Here is a 25945-nt window from a genome sequence, read left to right as displayed (position 1 = left end):
CTCTGCATGCAGGTGAGTTTACTACTTTCCCCCTAAGTCCCACGTTGCAGTGATCCTGTTGCCAGCAGGACTCACTGTAAAGAAAAAAACCTAAACTAAACTTTCTCTAAGCAGCTCTTTAGGAGAGCCACCTAGATTGCACCCTTCTCGTTCGGGCACAAAATCTAACTGGAGTCTGGAGGAGGGTCATAGGGGGAGGAGCCAGTGCACACCACCTGACCTAGTAAAGCTTTACTTTTTTGTGCCCTGTCTCCTGCGGAGCCGCTATTCCCCATGGTCCTTTCAGGAACCCCAGCATCCACTTAGGACGATAGAGAAACAGAGCAATAAACAACCTAAAGTTCAGTAAGACTAGGCGGTGCTCTTAATAATAGATGGTCTTTAAAACAATTCCCACCTCCGACAACCTTTCCACAGACAGGTATAAAAATGCCAGTGTAATACCTCCAGGTCCTATTTCTAACTCGTTGGAATCCCGCTCCAGGCTTCCGGCGCTGCTCACGATGTTCATCAGATGAATTGCAGTCCATGCAAAGGGCATGCGATACCTCCCCAGCCTCTGGCAGAACTGCTCTCCTTGGCTGCGCAGCTTTTCCAACTTCTCCTTGTTCTACAAAACAAGGAATCATCCTTGGTGCTAGAATATACTTCTGGTGCCCGTGCACCAATTAAACTAAACATACAATCATAGGACAACTAAAGCCAAACATTTTTGAAGACGAATACACTGCCCAGCCTTAGCCCGACTTTTACCTAATTAGTTAAAAAGCGAAGAGTAATGGTGTATTTCCTCCTCACTCCAACACAAACCTCTAGAGGTTGTACCCGACAGGTTAAAACAGATGCTTACTTAGGAAAGCCAGCTAAATAAATTAATTATAACTGCAAGTTCTGCTTGCTCTTAAATCATTTACAACCACCTCTAAACAGGCTTAGTTTCGGTTACCTATGAGACTGCAAGCCAATAATAGAAATAAATATATGCATGTTATACAGTGTAAGACAGAATACTAGGCAGTTTAGATATTAAAACAATATAATAAAAGCCTGTTACTTCGAGCTAGATAAAATCCCTTTAACTTTATGTTAAAATAGATTAGTAAGGGGAAGTCCACACCGGGATCCGGTCTGAAGATCGACAGTGTCTAGGTCGACAATGTTTAGGTCGACCACTATAGGTCGACAGTCACTAGGTCGACATGGATGGAAGGTCGACATGTGCTAGGTCGACAGGTCTAAAGGTCGACATGAGTTTTTCACATTTTTTTTTCTTTTTTTGAATTTTTTCATACTTAACGATCCACGTGGACTACGATTGGAACGGTAAAGTGTGCCGAGCGAAGCGGTAGCGGAGCGAAGGCACCATGCCCGAAGCATGGCGAGCGAAGCGAGCCATGCGAGGGGACGCGGTGCACTAATTTGGGATCCCGGTCACTCTACGAAGAAAACGACACCAAAAAAAAAAAAATCCTCATGTCGACCTTTAGACCTGTCGACCTAGCACATGTCGACATAGAAACCCTGTCGACCTTCCATCCATGTCGACCAATAGTGGTCGACCTAAACATTGTCGACCTAGACACTGTCGATTTGATGAACCACACCCGTCCACACCAGACCCTACTTGGCATTTATCCAAATTCTTCACATTCATAAATAAATCGATTTTTTGGGATCAGTCGGCCAAGTTCTGTCATGTTGCGGAGAATTTTATACACACAGAATATGCGAGAGTGCTACAAGATTCTGTTCTATATTACACCACGCAGAATTGTAGGATTTGTAAGAGTCATTGTTATAGGTTTATGTACACTGGGCCTAATTCAGGGTTGATCGCAGCAGCAAATTTGTTAGCAGTTGAGCAAAACCATGTGCACTGCAGGGGGGGCAGATGTAACATGTGCAGAGAGTTAGATTTGGGTGGGGTGTTTTCAAACTGAAATCTAAATTGCAGAGTAAAAATAAAGCAGCCAGTATTTACCCTGCACAGAAACAATATAACCCACCCAAATCTAACTCTCTCTGCACATGTTACAACTGCCCCCCTGCAGTGCACATGGTTATGCCCAACTACTAACAAATTTGCTGCTGCGATCAGGTCTGAATTACCCCCACGCTATACGCTATTGCGTGATGAAAATCCGCTGCATCACCAAGGCACTCCAGGTGTTGTGGTCACTTTTGTAATCTTGCCTTTGTACCGCACTATGGAACCCTTGTGCTCCATTTAAAAATAAAGGATAATGACAACATCACCACTCACTTTTGCTGTATCCGCCTCCTTATAGATCATGTAGGGTTCTGCGCACTCCCCGATGTCGCCCTGCTGCAGAACCTTTTCCAGCTGGAAACACACAAAATGATGTAAAACAGGAAATAATTCTGAGCATCAGAACATAATCCAGTTATCTACAGCAACATCCAACTGATGACAACTCTGCCAGTTCTCCCTATGTCCTGCTGATAAAGTGCTAATTATTAATGCCAAATGTGACCCCCTAATCAACTGAATGGGCAGCCTATGCCAAGAGAATGCAGCAGAATATGGACTTCTGCACATTAGATTTATCCATTATCAATCTATACTAAATAAGGCTCCTATACTCAGGGCTGGACTGAGGGTGGTGCATCCAGTGCAGCGGTACAAAGCAGAGGCGGGGGGGGGGGCTTGGCGCCCAACCCACAGCTCAGGATACACTCTCGCACCTGTACATTCCTGTCAGACAAGTGCCCCGGTCTGCAGCACGCTCACGTAGAGAAAGGACCTCAAGCAGTATGCCAGGGGACTCAGTAGCCTGATGTGTGGGCGGGGTACGAGGGAGAAGGACCTCTTGGGAGCTTGAAAAGTTTAACTGTTCGGTGACTGATCCTGGTCGCCACCATCATACCCCAAGGTCATCCCTGTGGATGCTTATGGACCCTGAAGAAGAAAAGATGGGTAGTACTCCCAATAGAGAGTGTTATTCACACGTAACTGGGATACTGCTCACAGTCACTATTGTGGTAATGCGGTGACCAGTCACATCTCCCTGTTACCCACAGAGTGAGAACATATACAGGTATATGTTTTACAGCTTGTATATTCCACTGTATGTACAGAAGCCATAAACAGACCGTGGAATCAACATTTCCAAATATTCTGGGTAAAACTAAATACAATTGTATCTCACAATTTGCTTCATTAAAGAATGTAAAATGTAATATTCTGACCGGATTTTCTCATAGTCTCTCCCTTTTATTAGTAGAGTGACATGTGGATAGATTACCGTGGGTTTAGGAATACTCTGCTTTGTCAGTCGTGGGACTACAAACCTCAGTATACCCTGCTAGCCCCTGACTTGTACATGTTTACAGCATAGTCAAATTGTGGATCTCTAGCGGTACTACAAGTCCCAGCTGCCGTTCCAGCTTAAGGCCTTCAACTGGTAGAGTATGCTGGGGCCTGTAGTGCCACAGCAGCTGTAAGTGCTGCAGGCTGTCCACCTCTAGCTTACAGGCATGAGTGTCAATGATTGGAAAGACCTTCAAGTTCACCCCAAAAACTAAATATACAGATTTATTTGAAATGCAATATATTGTAATATGATGAGTTTTAAAGAGATTTTCAAAAGTGACAAATATACTGCAATGCTAGACCGATTTATGCATATACGTGGATAAACAAATGGCCAGACCTTTGCGGTCTACAGATGTGTCACATACACAGTTGCTGAAGTTACGGCAAATTGTCTGTGCGTCAGTCAGGTCCCAGGCGACTTGGCCGCGCTGAGCGTCTTTTTCACTCAAAATCTGCTTCTTATTGCATAAATAAATCTGGAAGCAACTAAACTGCCGATCGGTTTGCTGTGCGACATTTGTACATCTGAGCGCAACGGAATCTGAATCTGTATAGGAAGTGCTGCAATGCAGCCGACGAGGCTTATTCTCATTCCAAGTTCCGTTGCACTTCTTCTGCGACCTTGTAGGTGTTACTATGCGGTTAAAGCCGCAGCCCAAAGTTTCTAGTACACTTTTTGCCTTGCTGCGCCTGTGATGCCAATTTATAGAAGAATGATACGTTAAACCTCACGGAGCGTCTCAGTTGCACTAGGGCATCTCACATTGTATAGATGCTAGGTGTATGATAACACATCTGTATACCTGGAAGAAAGCAGTCGCCAGTCTATATTTACATACGTGCACTCACTTTAATCACCAGGAAGACGTCTTGGGAAGGATACGTGATTGAGAATATGGCGGATCTGGCCAGCGTGCTGATCGCCGCCGAGGTGACGTAAGGATGCAGCATTCCTTTTATCTGCTCCGAGTTCAGATCAAAGTAGAAGTTTTCTGAAATCTACAGAAAAAACAGAATTACCATAATAGTAATCTTCATGGTCGTGTTCCTTACTACATAATGCATGAGGCACACATCCATCCTCTGGGTAATGATTCCGGCTACAGATCGGTGCTGTCACTTTCCACCAGGAAGCTAAGTCATTGCTAGTACATGAATGCTGAGAAATCGCCATCACTACTAACCGGATATAAATAATACAATACACAGCAAAACAGCAACAGAAATGAAAATATGAACTAGAATATCTGAGTAAATTGAATTTTTGCTATTAATGGGATGTCTTATATAAAAAGGAAATTAATCTCTTGATGAATAATGATATTAACCAGTGCCACCTGCTTAGCATTCGTAGTGATTTCCCATTGGCAGTGCTCTATGCTAATCACAGACAGACAGACCGACCCAGGGGGAGGGGTTTTCTTCCCCTGGGACTGTCAGTCCGCCTGCTATAGCAGACAGCGCACTTCCCATAGGAAGGAACTCCCCTGCTATAAAGGTCAGTCCTATCTGGCTTCTATGGGCTGCAACTGATGCAGTCCATGGAAGCCAGCCTTAGTAGCAGCGCTGGAGATAAGCCCTGCCCCTTGACATAAGCCCCACCCCTTGCTGTCACTGGACCTAAGCCCTACCTCCCAGTGACCTCAGACATCAATCACCGGGAGGCAGGGAGGAGAAGGGGACTGCAGATCCAGCAAGACTGGTTACGAGCCACCGCTGATATTAACTATATCTCGCGGTACACACAGATGTGTCTGCAGTCATCGTTGCCATAAACAGGGCTCACGTGCAGCCACATCACGACTGTGACTTGCAGCGCCCGCGTGCGACCCTAACGCAGGAGCATACACACCCATGCGATCCTATATATTGCAGGTGCGTGCGCATGGCTGCATGCAAACTAGTCCCGCGCTTGCAACAACTAACAACTAGCAGGAGATGAGCTAGGACTCATCTGTACTATAATGAAGCGTACCGTAATAATCCAGGCTCAGTTTTATATTAATGTCATTCAAATTATGGGTCAGTTCATTTAGGGGCAAAGAGGGAGAGTTGCTGTTGCAACAGTGTATAAACACCGGCAATGACACCCCAACTCGCCCCACTCGCGCCCAAATCTCGCACTGGCCTCGCTGACTGTTGTACGCAGCCCTGTGCAGCTGCAAAAAGAATCAGCTTGTCTGGCAACAACATAAGTGCAGTAATGAGTTACTGATGAGTAAGATAATTTCACAAATTTCAAACCCAGTTGTTCATGATCTGGCGCAGCCCGAAAATAAGCTCCGCCTCCTTCACTCACCTTTTTCTTTTCCTTGGCATCATATAAAGCCAAACTCGCAAATATTGGTTCAATTTCTATTTCGAATCTAAAAGTAAAACACAAAAAAAAAGGACTCAGAAGGTCACTATGACAGCTTATACAGATGCTACCATAGGTTTGTTGTTTGTGTACTGACATTTACAGCTAATGAAATCATCTAGCCCACATGTACCTGTAAATTGAAAGTTCTTTAAAGTAATAGTTTTTATTTGCTTTACAAAAAAAGTTTTCTAAGGACCTAATTCAGACCTGATTGCTAGCAGGTGATTTTTGCTCTGCTGCGATCAGATAGTCGCCACCTACAGGAGAAGTGTATTTTAACTGTGCAAGTGTGCAAACGCATGTGTAGCAGAGCTGTACAAACAGATTTTGTGCAGTCTCTGCGCAGCCCAGGACTTACTCAGCCGCTGCGATCACATCAGCCTGTCCCGGACCGGAAATTACGTCAGGAATCCTCCCTGCAAACGCTTGGACACGCCTGCGTTTTTCTAACCACTCCCAGAAAGCAGTCAGTTGACACCCAGAAACGCCCTCTTTCTGTCAATTTCCTTGCGAACACCCGTGCGAACGGATCCGTCGCACAAACCCATCGCTGAGCGGCAATACGCTTTGTACCCGTGCGACGCGTCTGCGCATTGCGGTGCATACGCATGCGCAGTTTAGACCTGAGTGCCCACTGTACGAAATCGCAGCCTAGCGATCGGGTCTGAATTATCCCTTTAATCTCAATAGCAAAGGTCTGGTGGGCACCCCCACTACAGAGTCACTGTGGAAAATTAGGTTATAGTAATATTCTCCATGAAACTAGAGAGTATAATTATTCTGTCATTCTGAGCTGTAATTGGAAATTCATATATACAATCTGATATTGGGAACAAAAAGGAGACTGAAATTGGCTGATAAATTTAATAATGTTGCAAACCTATTAAAATTATTGTTTAAACCTCAAAAACACTGAATTGTTTCCTATTTTATAGAAATACGTAATGAAAATAGATACATTTCCCTACATTGGAAACATCGGGCCTTATTCTGAGTTGATCGCAGCAGGAAATTTGTTAGCAGTTGGGCAATACCATGTGCACTGCAGGGGGGGCAGATATAACATGTGCAGAGAGAGTTAGATTTGGGTGGATTATTTTGTTCTGTGCAGGATAAATACTGGCTGCTTTATTTTTACACTGCAATTTAGATTGCAGATTGAACACACCCCACCCAAATCTAACTCTCTCTGCACATGTTACATCTGCCCCACCTGCAGTGCACATGGGGGGTCATTCCGAGTTGTTCGCTCGGTAAATTTCATCGCATTGCAGCGATTTTCCGCTTAGTGCGCATGCGCAATGTTCGCACTGCGACTGCGCCAAGTACATTTGCTAAGAAGTTAGGAATTTTACTCACGGCTTTTTCATTGTTCAGGCGATCGTAATGTGATTAACAGAAAGTGGGTGTTACTGGGCGGAAACACAGCGTTTTATGGGCGTGTGGGGAGAAACGCTACCGTTTCCGGAAAAAACGCAGGAGTGGCTGAAGAAACGGGGGAGTGTCTGGCCGAACGCTGGGTGTGTTTGTGACGTCAAACCAGGAACGACAAGCACTGCACTGATCGCACTGGCAGAGTAAGTCTCGAGCTACTCAGAAACTGCACAGAGATGTCTTATCGCAATATTACGAATCTTTCGTTCGCAATTTTAAGATGCTAAGATTCACTCCCAGAGGGTGGCGGCTTAGCGTGTGCAATGCTGCTAAAAGCAGCTTGCGAGCGAACAACTCGGAATGACCACCATGGTTTTGCCCAACTGCTAAAAAGTTTCCTGCTGCGATCAACTTGGAATTACCCCCATCATACAGTACACAAAGCTGTGTTGCTCCCTCTTGTGGTCATTTCAATGTATTGCATTAGTTAACATTAGGCCTAATTCAGTAAGGAAAACACAAAATCGGGTGATTATCGGCAGACTGCGCATGCACTGCGAACGCATTCCGCGTGCACGAAAGCCAAAGTGTGATTGCTTTGCAATCGCATGCCCAGTAAAATGCGAACGCAAAGTGATTGACAGGAAGTGACAGTTTGTGGGAGGCAATGCGGCGTATGTGGGGAGTGGTTGGGAAAACGCACGCGCATTTTCGGGGCGTGTATCAGACGTCAGCTGTAATGAAAAAATAAGAATTTACTTACCGATAATTCTATTTCTCGGAGTCCGTAGTGGATGCTGGGGTTCCTGAAAGGACCATGGGGAATAGCGGCTCCGCAGGAGACAGGGCACAAAAGTAAAGCTTTTACAGGTCAGGTGGTGTGTACTGGCTCCTCCCCCTATGACCCTCCTCCAGACTCCAGTTAGGTACTGTGCCCGGACGAGCGTACACAATAAGGGAGGATTTTGAATCCCGGGTAAGACTCATACCAGCCACACCAATCACACCGTACAACTTGTGATCTAAACCCAGTTAACAGTATGATAACAGAGGAGCCTCTGAAAGATGGCTTCCTAAACAATAACCCGAATTAGTTAACAATAACTATGTACAAGTATTGCAGATAATCCGCACTTGGGATGGGCGCCCAGCATCCACTACGGACTCCGAGAAATAGAATTATCGGTAAGTAAATTCTTATTTTCTCTATCGTCCTAAGTGGATGCTGGGGTTCCTGAAAGGACCATGGGGATTATACCAAAGCTCCCAAACGGGCGGGAGAGTGCGGATGACTCTGCAGCACCGAATGAGAGAACTCCAGGTCCTCCTTTGCCAGGGTATCAAATTTGTAAAAATTTACAAACGTGTTCTCCCCTGACCACGTAGCTGCTCGGCAGAGTTGTAATGCCGAGACCCCTCGGGCAGCCGCCCAAGATGAGCCCACCTTCCTTGCGGAATGGGCCTTAACAGATTTAGGCTGTGGCAGGCCTGCCACAGAATGTACAAGTTGAATTTTGTTACAAATCCAACGAGCAATCGACTGCTTAGAAGCAGGTGCACCCAACTTGTTGGGTGCATACAGTATAAACAGCGAGTCAGATTTTCTGACTCCAGCCGTCCTTTAAATGTATATTTTAAGGCTCTGACAACGTCCAACAACTTGGAGTCCTTCAAGTCGTCTGTAGCCGCAGGCACTACAATAGGCTGGTTCAGGTGAAACGCTGATACCACCTTAGGGAGAAAATGCGGACGCGTCCGCAGCTCTGCCCTATGTCGAATGGAAAATTAAATAAGGGCTTTTATAAAACAAAGCCGCCAGTTCAGATACTCTCCCGGCCGAAGCCAGGGCCAGTAACATAGTCACTTTCCATGTGAGATATTTCAAATCCACATTCTTTAGTGGTTCAAACCAATTGGATTTGAGGAAATCTAAAACTACATTTAGATCCCACGGTGCCACCTTAGGCACCACAGGAGGCTGTATATGCAGTACTCCTTTGATAAAAATCTGGACCTCAGGGACTGAGGCCAATTCTTTTTGGAAGAATATTGATAGGGCCGAAATTTGAACCTTAATAGATCCCAATTTGAGACCCATAGACAATCCTGATTGCAGGAAATGTAGGAAAACGACCCAGTTGAAATTCCTCCATCGGAGCACTCCGCTGCTCGCACCACGCAACATATTTTCGCCAAATACGGCGATAATGCTTCGCGGTGACTTCCTTCCTTGCCTTTATCAAGGTAGGAATGACTTCTTCTGGAATGCCTTTTCCTTTTAGGATCTGGCATTCAAACGCCATGCCGTCAAACGCAGCCGCGGTAAGTCTTGAAAAAGACAAGTACCCTGCTGAAGCAGGTCCCTTCTCAGAAGTAGAGGCCACGGATCGTCCGTGACCATCTCTTGAAGTTCCGGGTACCAAGTCCTTCTTGGCCAATCCGGAGCCACTAGTCTTACTCCTCTTTGCCGTATAATCCTCAATACCTTTGGTATGAGAGGCAGAGGAGGAAACACATATACCGACTGGTACACCCAAGGTGTTACCAGCGCGTCCACAGCTATTGCCTGCGGATCTCTTGACCTGGCGCAATACCTGTCCAGTGTTTTGTTGAGGCGAGACGCCATCATGTCCACCATTGGTTTTACCCAACGGTTTAATAGCATGTGGAAAACTTCTGGATGAAGTCCCCACTCTCCCGGGTGAAGGTCGTGTCTGCTGAGGAAGTCTGCTTCCCAGTTGTCCACGCCCGGGATGAATACTGCTGACAGTGCTATCACGTGATTCTCCGCCCAGCGAAGGATCCTGGCAGCTTCTGCCATTGCCCTCCTGCTTCTTGTGCCGCCCTGTCTGTTTACATGGGCGACTGCCGTGATGTTGTCCGACTGGATCAACACCGGTCTTCCTTGAAGCAGAGGTTCCGCCTGGCTTAGAGCATTGTAGATTGCTCTTAGTTCCAGAATGCTTATGTGAAGAGACTTTTTCAGGCTCGACCACACTCCCTGGAAATTTCTTCCCTGTGTGACTGCTCCCCAGCCTCTCAGGCTGGCCTCCGTGGTCACCAGGATCCAATCCTGCATGCCGAATCTGCGGCCCTCCAATAGATGAGCCTCCTGCAACCACCACAGAAGGGATACCCTTGTCCTCGGCGACAGGGTTATCCGCAGGTGCATCTGAAGATGCGACCCTGACCATTTGTCCAACAGATCCCTTTGCATGGAATCTGCCGAAAGGGATTGCTTCGTAAGAAGCTACCATTTTTTCCCAGGACTCTTGTGCATTGATGTACAGACACCTTTCCTGGTTTTAGGAGGTTCCTGACCAGGTCAGATAACTCCTTGGCTTTTTCTTCGGGAAGAAAAACCTTTTTCTGAACTGTGTCCAGAATCATCCCCAGGAACAGCAGACGAGTTGTCGGCATTAATTGGGATTTTGGAATATTCAGAATCCATCCGTGCTGCTTTAGCACCTCTTGAGATAGTGCTAAACCCATCTCTAGCTGTTCTCTGGACCTTGCCCTTATTAGGAGATCGTCCAAGTATGGGATAATTAATACGCCTTTTCTTCGAAGAAGAAATATTATCTCGGCCATTACCTTTGTAAAGACCCGAGGTGCCGTGGACAAACCAAACGGCAGCGTCTGAAACTGATAGTGACAGTTTTGTACAACGAACCTGAGGTACCCCTGGTGTGAGGGGTAATTGGAACGTGGAGATACGCATCCTTGATGTCCAAGGATACCATAAAGTCCCCTTCTTCCAGGTTCGCTATCACTGCTCTGAGTGACTCCATCTTGAACTTGAACTTCTTTATGTACAGGTTCAAGGACTTCAGATTTAGAATAGGCCTTACCGAGCCATCCGGCTTCGGTACCACAAAAAGAGTGGAATAATACCCCTTCCCTTGTTGTAGAAGAGGTACCTTGACTATCACCTGCTGAGAATACAGCTTGTGAATGGCTTCCAAAACCGTCTCCCTTTCTGAGGGGGACGTTGGTAAAGCAGACTTCAGGAAACGGCGAGGTGGCTCTGTCTCTAATTTCAACCTGTACCCCTGAGATATTATCTGCAGGATCCAGGGATTTACCTGCGAGTGAGCCCACTGCGCGCTGTAATTCTTGAGACGACCGCCTACCGCCCCCGAGTCCGCTTGCGAAGCCCCAGCGTCATGCTGAGGCTTTTGTAGAAGCCGGGGAGGGCTTCTGTTCCTGGGAAGGAGCTGCCTGTTGCTGTCTCTTCCCTCGTCCTCTGCCTCGTGGCAGATATGAATAGCCCTTTGCTCGCTTATTTTTAAAGGAACGAAAGGGCTGCGGTTGAAAGGTCGGTGCCTTTTTCAGTTGGGGAGTGACTTGAGGTAGAAAGGTGGATTTCCCGGCCGTAGCCGTGGCCACCAAATCCGATAGACCGACCCCAAATAACTCCTCTACGCATCGCCTGTCCACTGTCGTGTCCATAAAGCTCTTCTGGCCGAAATGGACATAGCACTTACCCGTGATGCCAGTGTGCAGATATCTCTCTGTGCATCACGCATATAAAGAAATGCATCCTTTATTTGTTCTAACGACAGTAAAATATTGTCCCTGTCCAGGGTATCAATATTTTCGATCAGGGACTCTGACCAAACTACCCCAGCACTGCACATCCAGGCAGTCGCAATAGCTGGTCGTAGTATAACACCTGCATGTGTGTATATACCTTTTTGGATATTTTCCATCCTCCTATCTGATGGATCTTTAAGTGCGGCCGTCTCAGGAGAGGGTAACGCCACTTGTTTTGATGAGCGTGTTAGCGCTTTGTCCACCCTAGGAGGTGTTTCCCAGCGCTCCCTAACCTCTGGCGGGAAAGGGTATAAAGCCAATAACTTCTTTGAAATTAGCAGTTTTTTATCGGGGCACCCCACGCTTCATCACACACGTCATTTAATTCTTCTGATTCGGTAAAAACTACTGGTAGTTTTTTCACACCCCACATAATACCCTGTTTAGTGGTACCTGTAGTATCAGCTAAATGTAACATCTCCTTTATTGCCAAAATCATATAACGTGTGGCCCTACTGGAAAATACGATTGATTCGTCACCTTCACCACCGGAATCAGTGCCTGTGTCTGGGTCTGTGTCGACCGACTGAGGCAAGGGGCGTTTTACAGCCCCTGACGGTGTTTGAGGCGCCTGGACAGGCACTAATTGAGTGTCCGGCCGCCTCATGTCGGCAAACGACTGCTTAAGCGAGTTGACGCTATCCCGTAATTCCACAAATAAAGGCATCCATTCTGGTGTCGACCCCCTAGAAGGTGACATCCTCATATTTGGCAATTGCTCCGCCTCCACACCAATAACGTCCTCATACATGTCGACACACACGTACCGACACACAGCAGACACACAGGGAATGCTCTATACGAAGACAGGACCCACTAGCCCTTTGGGGAGACAGAGGGAGAGTCTGCCAGCACACACCAAAAAGCGCTATATATGACAGGGATAGCCTTATGATTAAGTGCTCCCTTATAGCTGCTTTTATATTAATATATTGCCATTTATTTTGCCCCCCCTCTCTGTTATACCCTGTTTCTGTAGTGCAGTGCAGGGGAGAGACCTGGGAGCCTTCCTGACCAGCGGAGCTGTGACAGAAAATGGCGCCGTGTGCTGAGGAGATAGGCCCCGCCCCTTTTCCGGCGGGCTCGTCTCCCGCTATTTAGTACATTTAGGCAGGGGTAAATATCTCCATATAGCCTCTGGGGCTATATGTGAGGTATTTTTAGCCTTTTTAAAGGTTTTCATTTGCCTCCCAGGGCGCCCCCCCCCCAGCGCCCTGCACCCTCAGTGACTGCCGTGTGAAGTGTGCTGAGAGGAAAATGGCGCACAGCTGCAGTGCTGTGCGCTACCTTAAGAAGACTGCAGGAGTCTTCAGCCGCCGATTCTGGACCTCTTCTTGCTTCAGCATCTGTGAGGGGGCCGGCGGCGTGGCTCCGGTGACCATCCAGGCTGTACCTGTGATCGTCCCTCTGGAGCTTCATGTCCAGTAGCCAAGAAGCCAATCCATCCTGCACGCAGGTGAGTTCACTTCTTCTCCCCTCTGTCCCTCGTTGCAGTGATCCTGTTGCCAGCAGGAATCACTGTAAAATAAAAAACCTAAGCTAAACTCTCTAAGCAGCTCTTTAGGAGAGCCACCTAGAATTGCACCCTTCTCGGCCGGGCACAAAAATCTAACTGGAGTCTGGAGGAGGGTCATAGGGGGAGGAGCCAGTACACACCACCTGACCTGTAAAAGCTTTACTTTTGTGCCCTGTCTCCTGCGGAGCCGCTATTCCCCATGGTCCTTTCAGGAACCCCAGCATCCACTTAGGACGATAGAGAAATATGGCACCCGTTGCGACTGCAATCGCATTATTTTGAGTTGGCATGGACCAACCAGAAGTGTTAATGGTGCTTGATGTCTGCGTATGCATTGCAGATATGGGACTGCATATGCAAATTTGCTTCGCCGTTCCCAGACACGGTGGTAATATGGAAGGAAGCGTAGGAGGTATAGCATATCTGCAGTCCAGAATCCAAGTGAAAGACAGAGCACACCCCTACATAGGATGTGGCTGCCAGCCCACCAGACACAGGCCAGTGACAGGAGAACAGTCAGAGTGGGGGGAACAAGCAATAAAATGTATATTCTGTTCATTGGGAGTTTGTTCTACTTGTGCTTAAGGACTACAGAATTCCCCTAGATCTGGCTACAGAACAATACCATTATTACTTATCTAAATATAGCGCCAATAAGTGTTTATATTCCTGCCGGCGGCCTCCTAAGGACACTCTGATAAACCTAGTTACATTCCTGTGTGACCTGGTCAGCGCCGGTGACTACGTTCTCGCAGCAAGTCCCACCCCCTGGCGACACTGTGTAGCCTCCCGTGTTCCCCAGTGTATCATGTGACACATACAACAGCTGAGTGTCAGTAGCTTGTACTAAATGTGCAATATAACACTTCACCAAATACAATTATCTGAGGCTACTAGTCCTAGTCACTCTACTTATGTATTATCTCCTATATACTAGCCCAGATCTGTGACTGCGTGTATAACGCTGGGCAGAGTCACAGCGCTGGGTGGAGTCAGGGCGGGATGGGACAGTACAGAAGGTGTAATGGTTAGCATTACTGCCTCACAGCACTGGTCATGGGTTCGATTCCCACCATGGCCCTAACTGTGTGGAGTTTGTATATTCTCCCCGTGCTTGCGTGGGTTTCCTCTGGATAATCCGGTTTCCTCCCACAATCCAAATATATACTGGTAGGTTAATTGGATCCCAACAAAAATTAATCCTAGCGTGAATGGGGAATATAGATTGTAAGCTCCACTGGGGCAGGGACTGATGTGAATGGCCAAATATTCTCTGTACAGCGCTGCGGAATATGTGTGCGCTATATAAATAACTGGTAATAATAATGATAATTTCTACCACTGCGGTCTCTGGCTTATTGCATCCTGTGTGGTCTCCTCGTCAATAGGATCGCTGCCCGTAATTTTCTCCTCACTGCGTTTCCGCCTCACCACCGCCGCGGCCACTCAGTCCTGAACTCTCAGTATCGGCTCCCCCTGCCAGTCGCACATGCGCACACTGGTTATGGCACACAGCAGAGACAAATGTGCACGCGCGACTGACAGGGGGAGCGCAGCGCTGATCAACCGCTACGGAGAGTTCAGGACTGAGTGGCCGCGGTGGTGATGAGGCGGAAGCGCAGTGAGGAGAAAACTACGGGCAGCGGGCGGCGATCCTATTACCGAGGAGAACACACAGGATGCAATAAGCCAGATACCGCAGCAGGAGAGGTTAGTACATCCCACCCCTGAGTCCCCCCTCCCCCACCCACAGCGCCACCGGACCCCCACCACCATCCACGGTACCCCCTGCACCTGCCCCTCCCCCACCCATTGCGCCTCCAGGCCCCATACCCAAACCACGGCACCCCTGCACCCGCCACTCCATTACCCGCAGCACCTATGGACCCGATCCCCCATCCATGGCACCCCCGCACCTGCCACTCCCTCACCCGCTGCGCCTCCCAACCAGCTACCCCACTCGCAGCACCCCTGCACCCGCCCCTTCCCCACCTGTAGCGCCTCCGTATCCCCTCCCCCATCCGCAACAGCCCAACACCTGATCCTCCCCCACCCATGGGACCCCCACCCCTCCACCACCTGCAGCGCCTCCGGAGGAACCCATCCCCCATCCATGGCCCCCACTTCTCTGCCCCTCCCCCACCCACAACACCTCCCGACCACCTCCCCCATCCGCAGCACCCCCTCTGCACCCACTCAGCCACCACCCGCCCCTCCCCCAGCCACAGCACCTCCTAGATGATTCATTGTGCCCTGCGTGCGATGTTCACGCCGTCGCAAGAGGCTAACCATCCCACACCCTTTGTCCGTACAATATTTAACAACTCACAAAATTATGATTGGAGGCAATACTCCATATAATAAAAATATTGCACGCCCCAAAGGCATGCAAGGGTTAAAGGGACGTAGCCCCTTGCGACGGTGTGAAGAGCGCCCGTAGGGCGCGATGAATTACCAGTATTGTGATAATCACGGTTCCCTATTCCTTCATGGTCTATAGATGTACATAAACTGTGCACACAACCTTATATATCTATATAGTGACAGCTGCCACGTGGACAGTACCGCAGAGAGACAGTGTCCCGGTGATAAGATTCCTACGGGAGGCTGCATTGCTGGACTACGTTGGTTGCCTCCTGTGTGTACAGTGTGGGGGAGGTAGATGGATTATAAGGGTATCACAGGCTCATTATAAAGGAAAACAAATAACAAAAACAGTAACAAAGTATAACATGTATGCACAGGCTCTGTACACACATGTATCACAGATCTCTCAGCACACGTATAGGTGTGATCTCGTCTGGCACGTGTCCTTACTGGTGGCCCCAAGGCAGCTGGCGCAGATTAAATCCCAGATGACTAATAACAGGGAGTGTGTTATTACTGGTGACACAAACGTTCATCTCTTCCACCTCCCAGCGGGCATCCAACAAAAATAGTTCTGTTTCCCAGGCCAGAACGCCACCGACGCTGCAAGTGCGCCCTGCATCTGGGACGCCAGAAATGTAGCCGATCAAAGTAGATTTGTCTGTTGTTTCAGAAACCCCTATTTGTTATAGTTACTATTCTCTTTTCCTGCCCGATTTCAGTGGCTCCAGTTTACAAGTGATCAGGAGGAGACAGACTCAGCAAGTTCTAGCAGTATAAAAAGAAAGGCGGATTATACACCCACAGAGGACTTTAACTTATTGGCTTCTATGAGCCCTCTTACAACTTTCACTACATAAATGACTTTACGCTTATAAATTGTTCTGTTCTTTGATAGTGTATTTATCTCCTCGGGGGAAGAGTGTCCTTGTTCCCCTGCACTGATCCCTACAGTTGTATCCAGAAAATAGATAAGCATCATATCCCCAATTACTCTATACATAAAACACACACACTGAAAAAAAAAAAAGTTACAGTAGAAATAAAGGAAATCCTGGGAGACTTGTCTGTAGGAGATAACTTACTTGAGAGACAAGCATTTCACTAGCAGCCGCTGCCCAAAATGTTCCTTCGGTACTTCGGGCACGCCGAGGCGCTCAATGGGCTCATCCTGTGGGTGAAACGCAAACAGAGGATCAAGAAAAATCACCTGGAAGATATCATGGATTCCCTTTGATAAATGGGTTTAGTGTCCAAACTGTATCAATCCCAACTGGAACATGGATTAAAGGGGGGAAAGATTTTGTTGACACTTTAGTGTTTTATATGTAACGGTCGATTCAGTTAGGAGTGATGCTGGCAATGGGGGTCATTCCGAGTTGATCGTTGCTGTGCTAAATTTAGCACAGCTACGATCAGGCACTCAGACATACGGGGGGACGCCCAGCACAGGGCTAGTCCGCCCCGCATGTCAGTGCGCCCCCCACTCCCGTCCCCCGCAGAACCTCTTCGTTGCCCCGGGTCGCAGCGGCTGCGTGTGACGTCACGCAGCTGCCGTGGCCCGCCCTCCCAACGGTCCGACCACGCCGCCATCCATTCCCCTCCCGCCCAGCGACCGCCTCTGCCTCAGAGGCGATCGCTAGGCAATGACGGCTGGCGCATGCACAGTGCCGACCCAATCGCTGCGCTAAACTGCAGCGAGCGATCGGGTCGAGAATGACCCCCAATGTCTTGCATACTGCAACTGGACTTATGGTAGCCCTTAAATCACATAAATTAATATGTATCCATATTGGGCTGAGAATGGGTTGAAATAGAAATCCCGGAACTCACTAACCCGGCCAGCATAACACAGACAATGACATCGCGATGGTCAAAATCCTGATGGATTTCGGTAAATATCTTAACCCTACCCCTAATCCACCCCTCTCCTCCTGCAGCCAACCCTCACCGTTCCTTCCTGCAGACTAATCCTAAATTCCCGCAGCTTAACTCTAATCCCCCCATGCTGTCTAAACTTACACCCACATCCCCTCCAACCCACTCCCCCACAATCTAATCCTCCCCCCCCTAGTGCTTATCCCTAACCCCAGCATTTTCACCATCAGGATCCTGACTGCATCCTCTGAGAACTAAAACTTGCGATTTAAGGGCAAAATTAAGGTAATTTAGGGTGTAGAGGTCGGAGTTCCAGCACCGTCCTCCCAATGGCACATCGCCCGCAATTTGCACCTAATTGTATTGAACCCATGGTGCTTTGTATTATCAACATCTTTGTATTCAATGTCATTATTTGACTTTAAGTTTTTATTATAGCTATTATTATAGGAGGAGCAGTTTCCTACACTGAAAACAAATCACACAGTATATCAATATTATGTATAAACACTTCCTGAACCAATAAACAGTAGCAAAGACGTGGAGCAAATATTTATCAGTTCAAAAGTATAAATCGCCCCCCCCATTTTGCAATTCCCCCTCCTGTTTTATATCCACCTAGTTTTTCCTCATCTCCACTATACATAAAGGTCTCCATGAACTAAAGTAAGAGTAGTGCTTGAATGGATCCAAAAATTAGCCAGTTTCATACAAAAAAAGTCTCTTACCAAATTATTGTAACTTTGCAGTTGAAATCTTAACATTATAGTCACAAAGATATTCACAGGCTTATGTGAGTAAAGATCACCGCCATGAAAATGCTCAAAAATATTGTTATCAGCGTCATTTCAATGAATCAAACATTTTTATTTCTTTTTTTTTTTAAACAAACTTATCAAAACTTTTGAAAACTTTTACTGTAATTTGGAATTTTTTGGGTTACATTTTACAGATTACAATTACAAATGGACGCGTGAGGAGAAGACCTTTATAAAATTGCATGTGAATTCTTTATTAAAATACATGGTTAACGATCCATTTCTGAATGCCGCTCATTACCGGTCTACGGTACAGCGCATGGGCTGGGGTATTTACAGGCCACATACCTCGTCCTGAGCTGGGTGCAGTGCAAAGACTTCTCTGTGCCGGCTCGACTTTCTTTGGTGTTCGTTTTGGTGGTCTATCTCCTCGTTGGGCGTCCGGTCCAGGAGGTTTGAAAGCAGGGCGTCGGGGAGGGAGTTTTTGAGGTCAAAGATGCTGCAAGCCCAACTTCCTCGTGGCGTATCATCAATGGACATCGATCGTCTCTTTAGGTCATCCTGGTGGTGGGAGGGGGATGGGGGGGAGGATTATAATATTTTAAATAGAATATATTATTCCAAACATCCTATCAAATGTTGTATTGACGATTTCCAAGTATGTTACAGGACTAAAAATAAAAAATCTCAATTAGACTTAGAATCCGATATAAATCTGGGATAGCAGAAGTCAATTTAAAAGAAGATACTTTTTGTACATACAGAGGGCAACTATTATGCAAAATAACGGGCCATAGGGGTCATTCTGACCCGATCGCACGCTGCAATTTATCGCCAGCGCATGTCCGACGGCTATGATCGCCTCTGCTTGATTGACAGGCAGAGGCGGCCGCTGGGCAGGAGGGGGCGGAACGGCATTTCGTAGGCGTGGTCCAGCCGACGCAGGCGTAGCCGGACCGAACGGGGGGTTGGGTTGCAGCGGCTGCGTGACGTCACATGCAGCCGCTGCGGGCCGGGGAGCGATGCCTTTGCTACTCTTGAAGTGCAAAGGCATCGCCGCTGTGCAATGCCTTTGCACTTCTGCGGGGAGGGGGATCCGGCACTGACATGCGGGTCGGGATAGCCCTGTGCTGGGCATCCCCCCGCATGTCAGTGTAAATTTAGCACAGCTACGATCATCTCGGAATGACCCCCGTATACGAGTTTTATAGAAAACCAGCAAAATTTCATATGTAGTTGGAAGAACGTCCCAACAGGTGGCGCTGTTTCTCCATGCTCCCTCACAATGGATTAGTTATTGCTGTGCACCTGACTCCATATGAACCATATAATTAGATACATAGTTGTCCATTTTGTGACAACAATAATTAAATTTCATAGTAAACATGTGGATCAGTACAGAGGAGTTTGCAATACTGCACCTGTTCGTCCTGATAGCTACTGCTCTCCTGGCCTTCGTCAGACTCGAAGACCTGCTTGGGTAACCCCTTCTGTCTGTCCTTCTGCTTGTCCAGGGTGTTGGGATTAAAGCCGGTCCCTAGTTTCTGGTATCTGTTACATATACAGCTCTGATTAGTGTGTGTATGTGGGTGGGGGGGTTTAAAGGGACATTGTACCTTTAACGTCTGTCACGGGTTAGTATCTCCTCAACTGCCAATTAAATCCTGAAATATTGCTTATGTTTAAATGGCACGCTCCGCCTTCTAATTGCTTTAACTAATTCAGTGCAGTTTTTACTAAATGCACTGCTTTAACTTTCTGGATTCCTTCTGTGTTTTTCAGCAAGGTCTTTACATCTACTTGTAGGTATGAGCAGTTGCTCTTTGATGATGACTGGATACTATGATACCTGGCTTTTATAAACCCCTGCTAATCACATATGCTGTTAAAACCAACAAGGTCCCGCAAGTAGGATGATAGAGAAATAGGATTCCTTCATATTTACCAGCTGGGCAAGGAACTGGCGAACACAGCGTGGTTCAATCGTGGTCTGCGTTGATCCCTAGAGAGTGGTGCTAATTGGTGAATAACAGCCGAAGTGATATAGGACCACTCTTATTTTAGATGACCTACCGCTTATGAATTTTAGGCAGACACCACCTCTCTTCCTGTCCAAAACCAATCCCCTGCACCCTAGGGGTATATAAATCTGCACACACTGGCACATTGTTCTACTTTTATCTTGCATTCCTATCACTCTATCACAGATTACCTGGGCACAGAATCTTGGCTTTATAACATTCTATAGGACGACCAACAAACTTACTTGCGATTGACTACGGCCCAGTCCTCTGTGTAACTTCGTATACAATCTTTGACATGAGAGTCCATTTCACTGCAAGCACAAAAACTCATATAAGCCTTGGATGAAACAGCAAAAGGTCTGTAGTCTGTTAGATATTTGATAACTGCGCCAAATCTCCTAATTTTGTGAATCAACAGGAAAACTTCTAACTGCAAATCTGACGAAACACCTGGCATCATATTGTTTCCCATAATTAAATGTTTGTTTAATGAAATTCCCCCAACCTGGCAACAATGTGGCTCTACGTGTGTACGGTGAAGTGAGACAGATCAGGGTATTCATTGGGTTGGTACCACTAGTGGCCCCCAAAGGACCCAAGACTTCCATTCAGGTTGAAATCTACAAGGACAAGTCCCCTTGTCCGATTGGATAACGGTCTTGCCTGATAAAATTGATCTCTGCTCAGACCATCATTGGGCTGGACACTATTGTGACCCTGGTGGGTCTAACATGACCAGGTTTTGGTTTTAAGGTCTAACCAGACCGACAACACTATAAACTCGCCAACCCGTGTGAATTACTCATAGACCGTCACCTCTCTTCTGGCACGGATGAGACCACTGTCCGACATTCCCTCGGAGTGTACACGACCTCTACATCGTCGGCGGGGAACTCGTACAGGTCTCTTAGAGGACCCGAGTCAACGGCCACCGGATGACTGATGAGATATTCCTCGTAATCCACCGGGTCCACCACGTCAGTAAGAGGCACCTGGAAGACACAGGGTAGCAGAGCACAAATGGCCCGATGAGTGATCGCCATTCCCACAGTGCACCCAACTGAATGAGTGAAGCACAAACACAGGCAGAACCTTTAAGGCTATTTCAGGATATGTTCTGGGAAAATGGATAAAAATGTATTAAAACAAACCAGCATTTAATGCGTCTTTTGTGTGCTGCACTTTTACCATACAGTCTATGCGGACGGGCTGTCAGTGGTCAGAAAACCGACGCTGGCATTCAGAGGTTCCCGTTCCAGATAGGGGCGAGGTAAGTATTATACCTGACCCCCTACCCCTCCCTTACCACAGCCTAACCCTAACCTACCCCCTTAGTGCCTTAACTTAACCCCACCCCCACTCTTACTCGCAGACTAATCTTAACCCTCCCTCCCCCCATGCAGCTTAACCCCCCCCCCCCTCCCCGGGTGGTGCCTACACCTAACCCCCCACCCCCCTTCCCGGTGGTGCCTAACCCTAACTTCGCCCCCTTTCCCAGCCGAACACCCCCCCCCCCCCCTTTCCCCCCTCCAGGTGGTGCCTAAACTTGTCCCCCCACAGCCAAATCCTAACCCTCCAGTCTATACTTACCTTTGCTATCTCGGCATCAGGATGCGGACCTGGTCAGGATTCCGGCACCTGTATTTCCAGTTGACGGGATGCCGACAGCCAGGGTCCTGTACGTATACCCTATGTACTACTACTGTACTGACTATCATTATTAGCAGTTATCTATATAGCGCACACATATTGCACAGCGCTGTACAGAGAATAGTCATTCACACCCATAGGAAACCCACACAAACACATACAAACTCCACATAGACAGGGCCTTGGTCAAATATTAAACTCATGACCTCAGGGCTGTGAGGCTGCAATGCTAACCACTGTGCCCACCATCAAGTGACTTAAAGGCAGGTAAGCAAAGCAATGAGAAAGGCAAGTCAGATGCTTTGTTGCATAGGGAGAGGAATCAGTAGCAGGAACAAGAAGTAATAATGCCACTGTATAGGTCATTGGTACGGCCTCATCTGGAATACTGTGTCCAATTCTGGAGACCATATCTTCAGAAGGATATAAATACATTAGAGAGTGTACAAAGAAGGGCAACTAAAATGGTGCATGGCCTACATCACAAAACTTACCCGGAAAGGCTAAAAGATCTTAACATGTATAGTTTGGAGGAGAGAAGAGAAAGGGGGGACATGATAAGACCCTAGATATATGTGAACGTTCTAACAAAGTTCAGGAGGGAAACATTCTTCAAAGGAAGAGACGTATTAGAACTCGAAGACATACACTAAAACTGGAGGGGGGGGGATGTTCAGGGGAAATTGAAGGAAAAATTACTTCACAGAAAGGGTAGTGGATAAGTGGAATAGCCTCCCATCAAAGGCGGTAGAGGCTAAGACTATAGAGCAATTTAAACATGCTTGGGATAGGCATATGAATATTCTTACAAAGAATTAAGGTTCAAAAAGGGTTGAGATTACCTAAAGGATAAAAAAAAAAGGGGCAGACTAGATGGGCCAAGTGGTTCTTATCTGCCGTCACATTCTATGTTTCATAATACATGAGAAATTGGCGTAAACTGTAAATGCGACATTAACACTTTAGGATGGCGGGAATGACACTAATGATTCTTACATGACCTTTGTTTTTGTTTTTTCGGAATTGCACATTTCACGTATTTATTACCGTGTAAAAAAGGGCAGTAAAGGCAGATCGGTGTGAGCAGCGAATGAGGATTCCCTATAGATTCTAAAGACAGACAAGTTGGGAAACATTTGCTCATTATAAACTGTGTGACCCTCAGCTAAGCTCAGGCCGTAACCAGCGTTCCCAATGGAACTCAGACGCTATTGCTTGCCATGTAGATGGATTCTTGCCGCAGAGATGTCGCCCACAAGAGCTGGAGACTGGCGCTAAAACTACTCATTTACTTATACAAATATTTATAGGTGGGACTGGTTTCAGCTCATCCGACATCCTCAAGCTCCGCCATCCTCAAGCAGGAACGCTACATACAAAAGCGGTATCCGGATGACAGGTCAACAGTGGACAGGGCTGATTTACCATCCACGTGGACTACAACTGGGAATAGTAACCTGTGGGCTGCGCTGACCACACTGTCTAAAGCGCGGCAAGCCCAATTGCTAACAAATTTGCTGCTGCGATCAACTCAGAATTAGGCCCGATGACCACTCCTTTTTCACAAAGTCAAGATTGTATTTTAAGTTCTAACAATGAGTAAAAGGGGGAGGGGAAGGGTAAGAAGGGAAAAAGAAAGGGAGGGGAAGGTAAGGGGAAAGGTTGGTTAAGAGCGGGGGGTGGGGTGGGGAAGGACTATGCTAAATAAAGGTGAAAATAAGGATATATAAATCAATTATCGGAAGACCGACACGGAATCACAATATATGTAATATTTGGATGGTATAGAATAATGAGCAAGTTCTCAAGAGAGAGTAAAACGGTCTATCATAGGCATGTATGCAAAAGAGTAGAAAACTGGGAATGTCACATTTGTACACTGGGAGGTCGGGGGGAAAGGTAGCAAGTCAATGGTAGATGTTAGATGCACTGCTACTCTCTTCTATTAGTATATATGGTAAGTGATCTGTGCAAAGCAGCAAGCAACTAAAGGGCCGTACTCACCGGCAGATCTGGGAGAGATGTGTGCTGAGCGAACCGCTCAGCACACATCTCTCCCCCCGCTCAGCACAGCGCGATGTGTGCTGAGCGTGCGGGGTGAGGCGGGGGGGGGGGGGGGGAGGAGGAGCTCATTTCACCCAGCAGGTGAAATGAGCAACCTGATAGATTGGCGGAGCGATCAGGTTTAAAATCTAAGCAATCTAGTCAGATTGCTTAGATTATCGCTCCGTGAGTACCCCCCTTAACAGTATGCAAAGGAATTGAGCATAAAAGAAGGGAACAATCTGCCAGGATGCTATGAAATGAAGCATATATTCAGTGTATTGTATGAATGAATAAGTGTAATTATAAGGGTATTCTTTTTCTATTTTCTGTCTGACATTGTATCTATTGCAAATTGAAAATCAATAAATAAATAAAACTCCAAAAAAACAAAAAAAAATACAATATATTGGTATACAGCTCCTGCGTAACTTACCGAGGCGTGGTGCGACGACCCACCGCCGACGCTAACGTTTTTGTGGAGCTGTGGCGACCCATATTGTCCTGAGATTTGTTTGCGCACCTCGGCGGCCACGGTCCTAAAAATCATTAAAAAAAATAAACAAATTAATTATGAGAACAGATAAAAGGCCTTGTTCCTTTATACAGTCTGTGGTTAGTAATATACAGATGGAGCCCTTCTCATTTTGGCCTTTAATAGGATTAATTGAGCCAGGGCAGTCGGACTTAATCCCCTGATGTATTGTTCTCTCTGTATTGTATTGCAGCTGAGAACAATAGATGGAGGGCTTATGCTAATAAACCTTGGTGCGCCTAGGTGCAGCAGAAAAGAGAGGAGAGCTTAATATGATGGGATATAATCGGTCAGATGATATAAACATTTATTTGAATAAAAGGACAAAAGTTTAAAAAAAAACACAACTAAACCCAAATAGGTCTTAATAATTAGTAGAATTCATTTACAAGAACAGAGGGGGTCATACCAAGTTGTTCGCTCGCAAGCTGCTTTTAGCAGCTTTGCACACGCTAAGCCGCCGCCTACTGGGAGTGAATCTCAGCTTATCAAAATTGCGAACGAAAGATTAGCAGAATTGCGAATAGACACTTCTTAGCAGTTTCTGAGTAGCTCCAGACTTACTCGGCATCTGCGATCAGTTCAGTCAGTGTCGTTCCTGGTTTGACGTCACAAACACACCCAGCGTTCTCCCAGACACTCCTCCGTTTCTCCAGCCACTCCCGCATTTTTCCCAGAAACGGTAGCGTTTTTTCGCACACACCCATAAAACGGCCAGTTTCCGCCCAGAAACACCCACTTCCTGTCAATCACATTACGATCACCAGAACGAAGAAAAAACCTCGTGATGCCGTGAGGAAAATACCTAACTGCATAGCAAATTTACTTGGCGCAGTCGCACTGCGGACATTGCGCATGCGCATTAGCGACTAATCGCTCCGTTGCGAGAAAAAAATAATGAGCGAACAACTCGGAATGACCCCCAGAATACCTAATTGATCATGAATACAAGTTTTTTCATTTTAAAATAAGTGTGCGCTCTGGTTTTTGCAGACTTTGTTGTTGCTCCTCCATATTGCATGCCCTGCTCTATATGCGTGAACAGTTAAATATTAATAGAGGCATTTTGAAATTTGTAGAATGCGTAGGCGGGTGACAAGTCAGACGCTCGCTGCAGAATATTCCCGCTGGCTATCTGGGCTCTGAGCACAGCACATCCCCGGAAAATGCAGCACAGAAATCAATAGATCTTTGTGCAGTGCTGACCGACGGAATTCCTGGGCTGACACAGATGAGAAATGACTGAGGAGCTGCACAGTTATTTAAGAAGAAAAGAACGTTACAGCTATTTAAGTTTTAGATGCCGCAATGTGCTCTGTACGATTTCACTATGTGACACAGCTAGCCAGGATACACCCCGAAAATTAACATTCATGCCACTACACTATGGAGATTTATCAAAGCTTGACAAGAGATAAAGTGGAGAGAGATAAAGTCATACATGCCTACTCTCCCGGAACAGCTGGGAGGCTACAGAAAATCAGGTGGCCCTCCCGGCCACCTGG

At 46.9% G+C, this 25945-nt stretch overlaps 1 protein-coding gene across 11 annotated transcripts in view; it reads right to left on the bottom strand.

The window, feature by feature from the left end:
* Positions 1-25945, bottom strand: part of DOCK7 (dedicator of cytokinesis 7) — a 274293-nt gene that overhangs the window by 207152 nt on the left and 41196 nt on the right. For all 11 annotated transcript variants that reach the window (XM_063939211.1, XM_063939203.1, XM_063939205.1 and 8 more), the window contains exons 2-11: positions 24342-24444; positions 21029-21204; positions 20455-20523; positions 19610-19739; positions 18537-18749; positions 16638-16723; positions 5637-5703; positions 4187-4336; positions 2264-2344; positions 445-610 (exon numbers count right to left, since the gene is read on the bottom strand). In XM_063939211.1, the coding sequence (XP_063795281.1) occupies positions 445-610; positions 2264-2344; positions 4187-4336; positions 5637-5703; positions 16638-16723; positions 18537-18749; positions 19610-19739; positions 20455-20523; positions 21029-21204; positions 24342-24444 (1241 nt within the window). The remainder of the gene's footprint in view (positions 1-444; positions 611-2263; positions 2345-4186; positions 4337-5636; positions 5704-16637; positions 16724-18536; positions 18750-19609; positions 19740-20454; positions 20524-21028; positions 21205-24341; positions 24445-25945) is intronic.

This window comes from Pseudophryne corroboree, chromosome 9 (assembly GCF_028390025.1).
Source record: "Pseudophryne corroboree isolate aPseCor3 chromosome 9, aPseCor3.hap2, whole genome shotgun sequence".
NCBI classification, from domain to species: domain Eukaryota; kingdom Metazoa; phylum Chordata; class Amphibia; order Anura; family Myobatrachidae; genus Pseudophryne; species Pseudophryne corroboree.
This window is presented reverse-complemented; position numbering and strand designations above follow the sequence as displayed.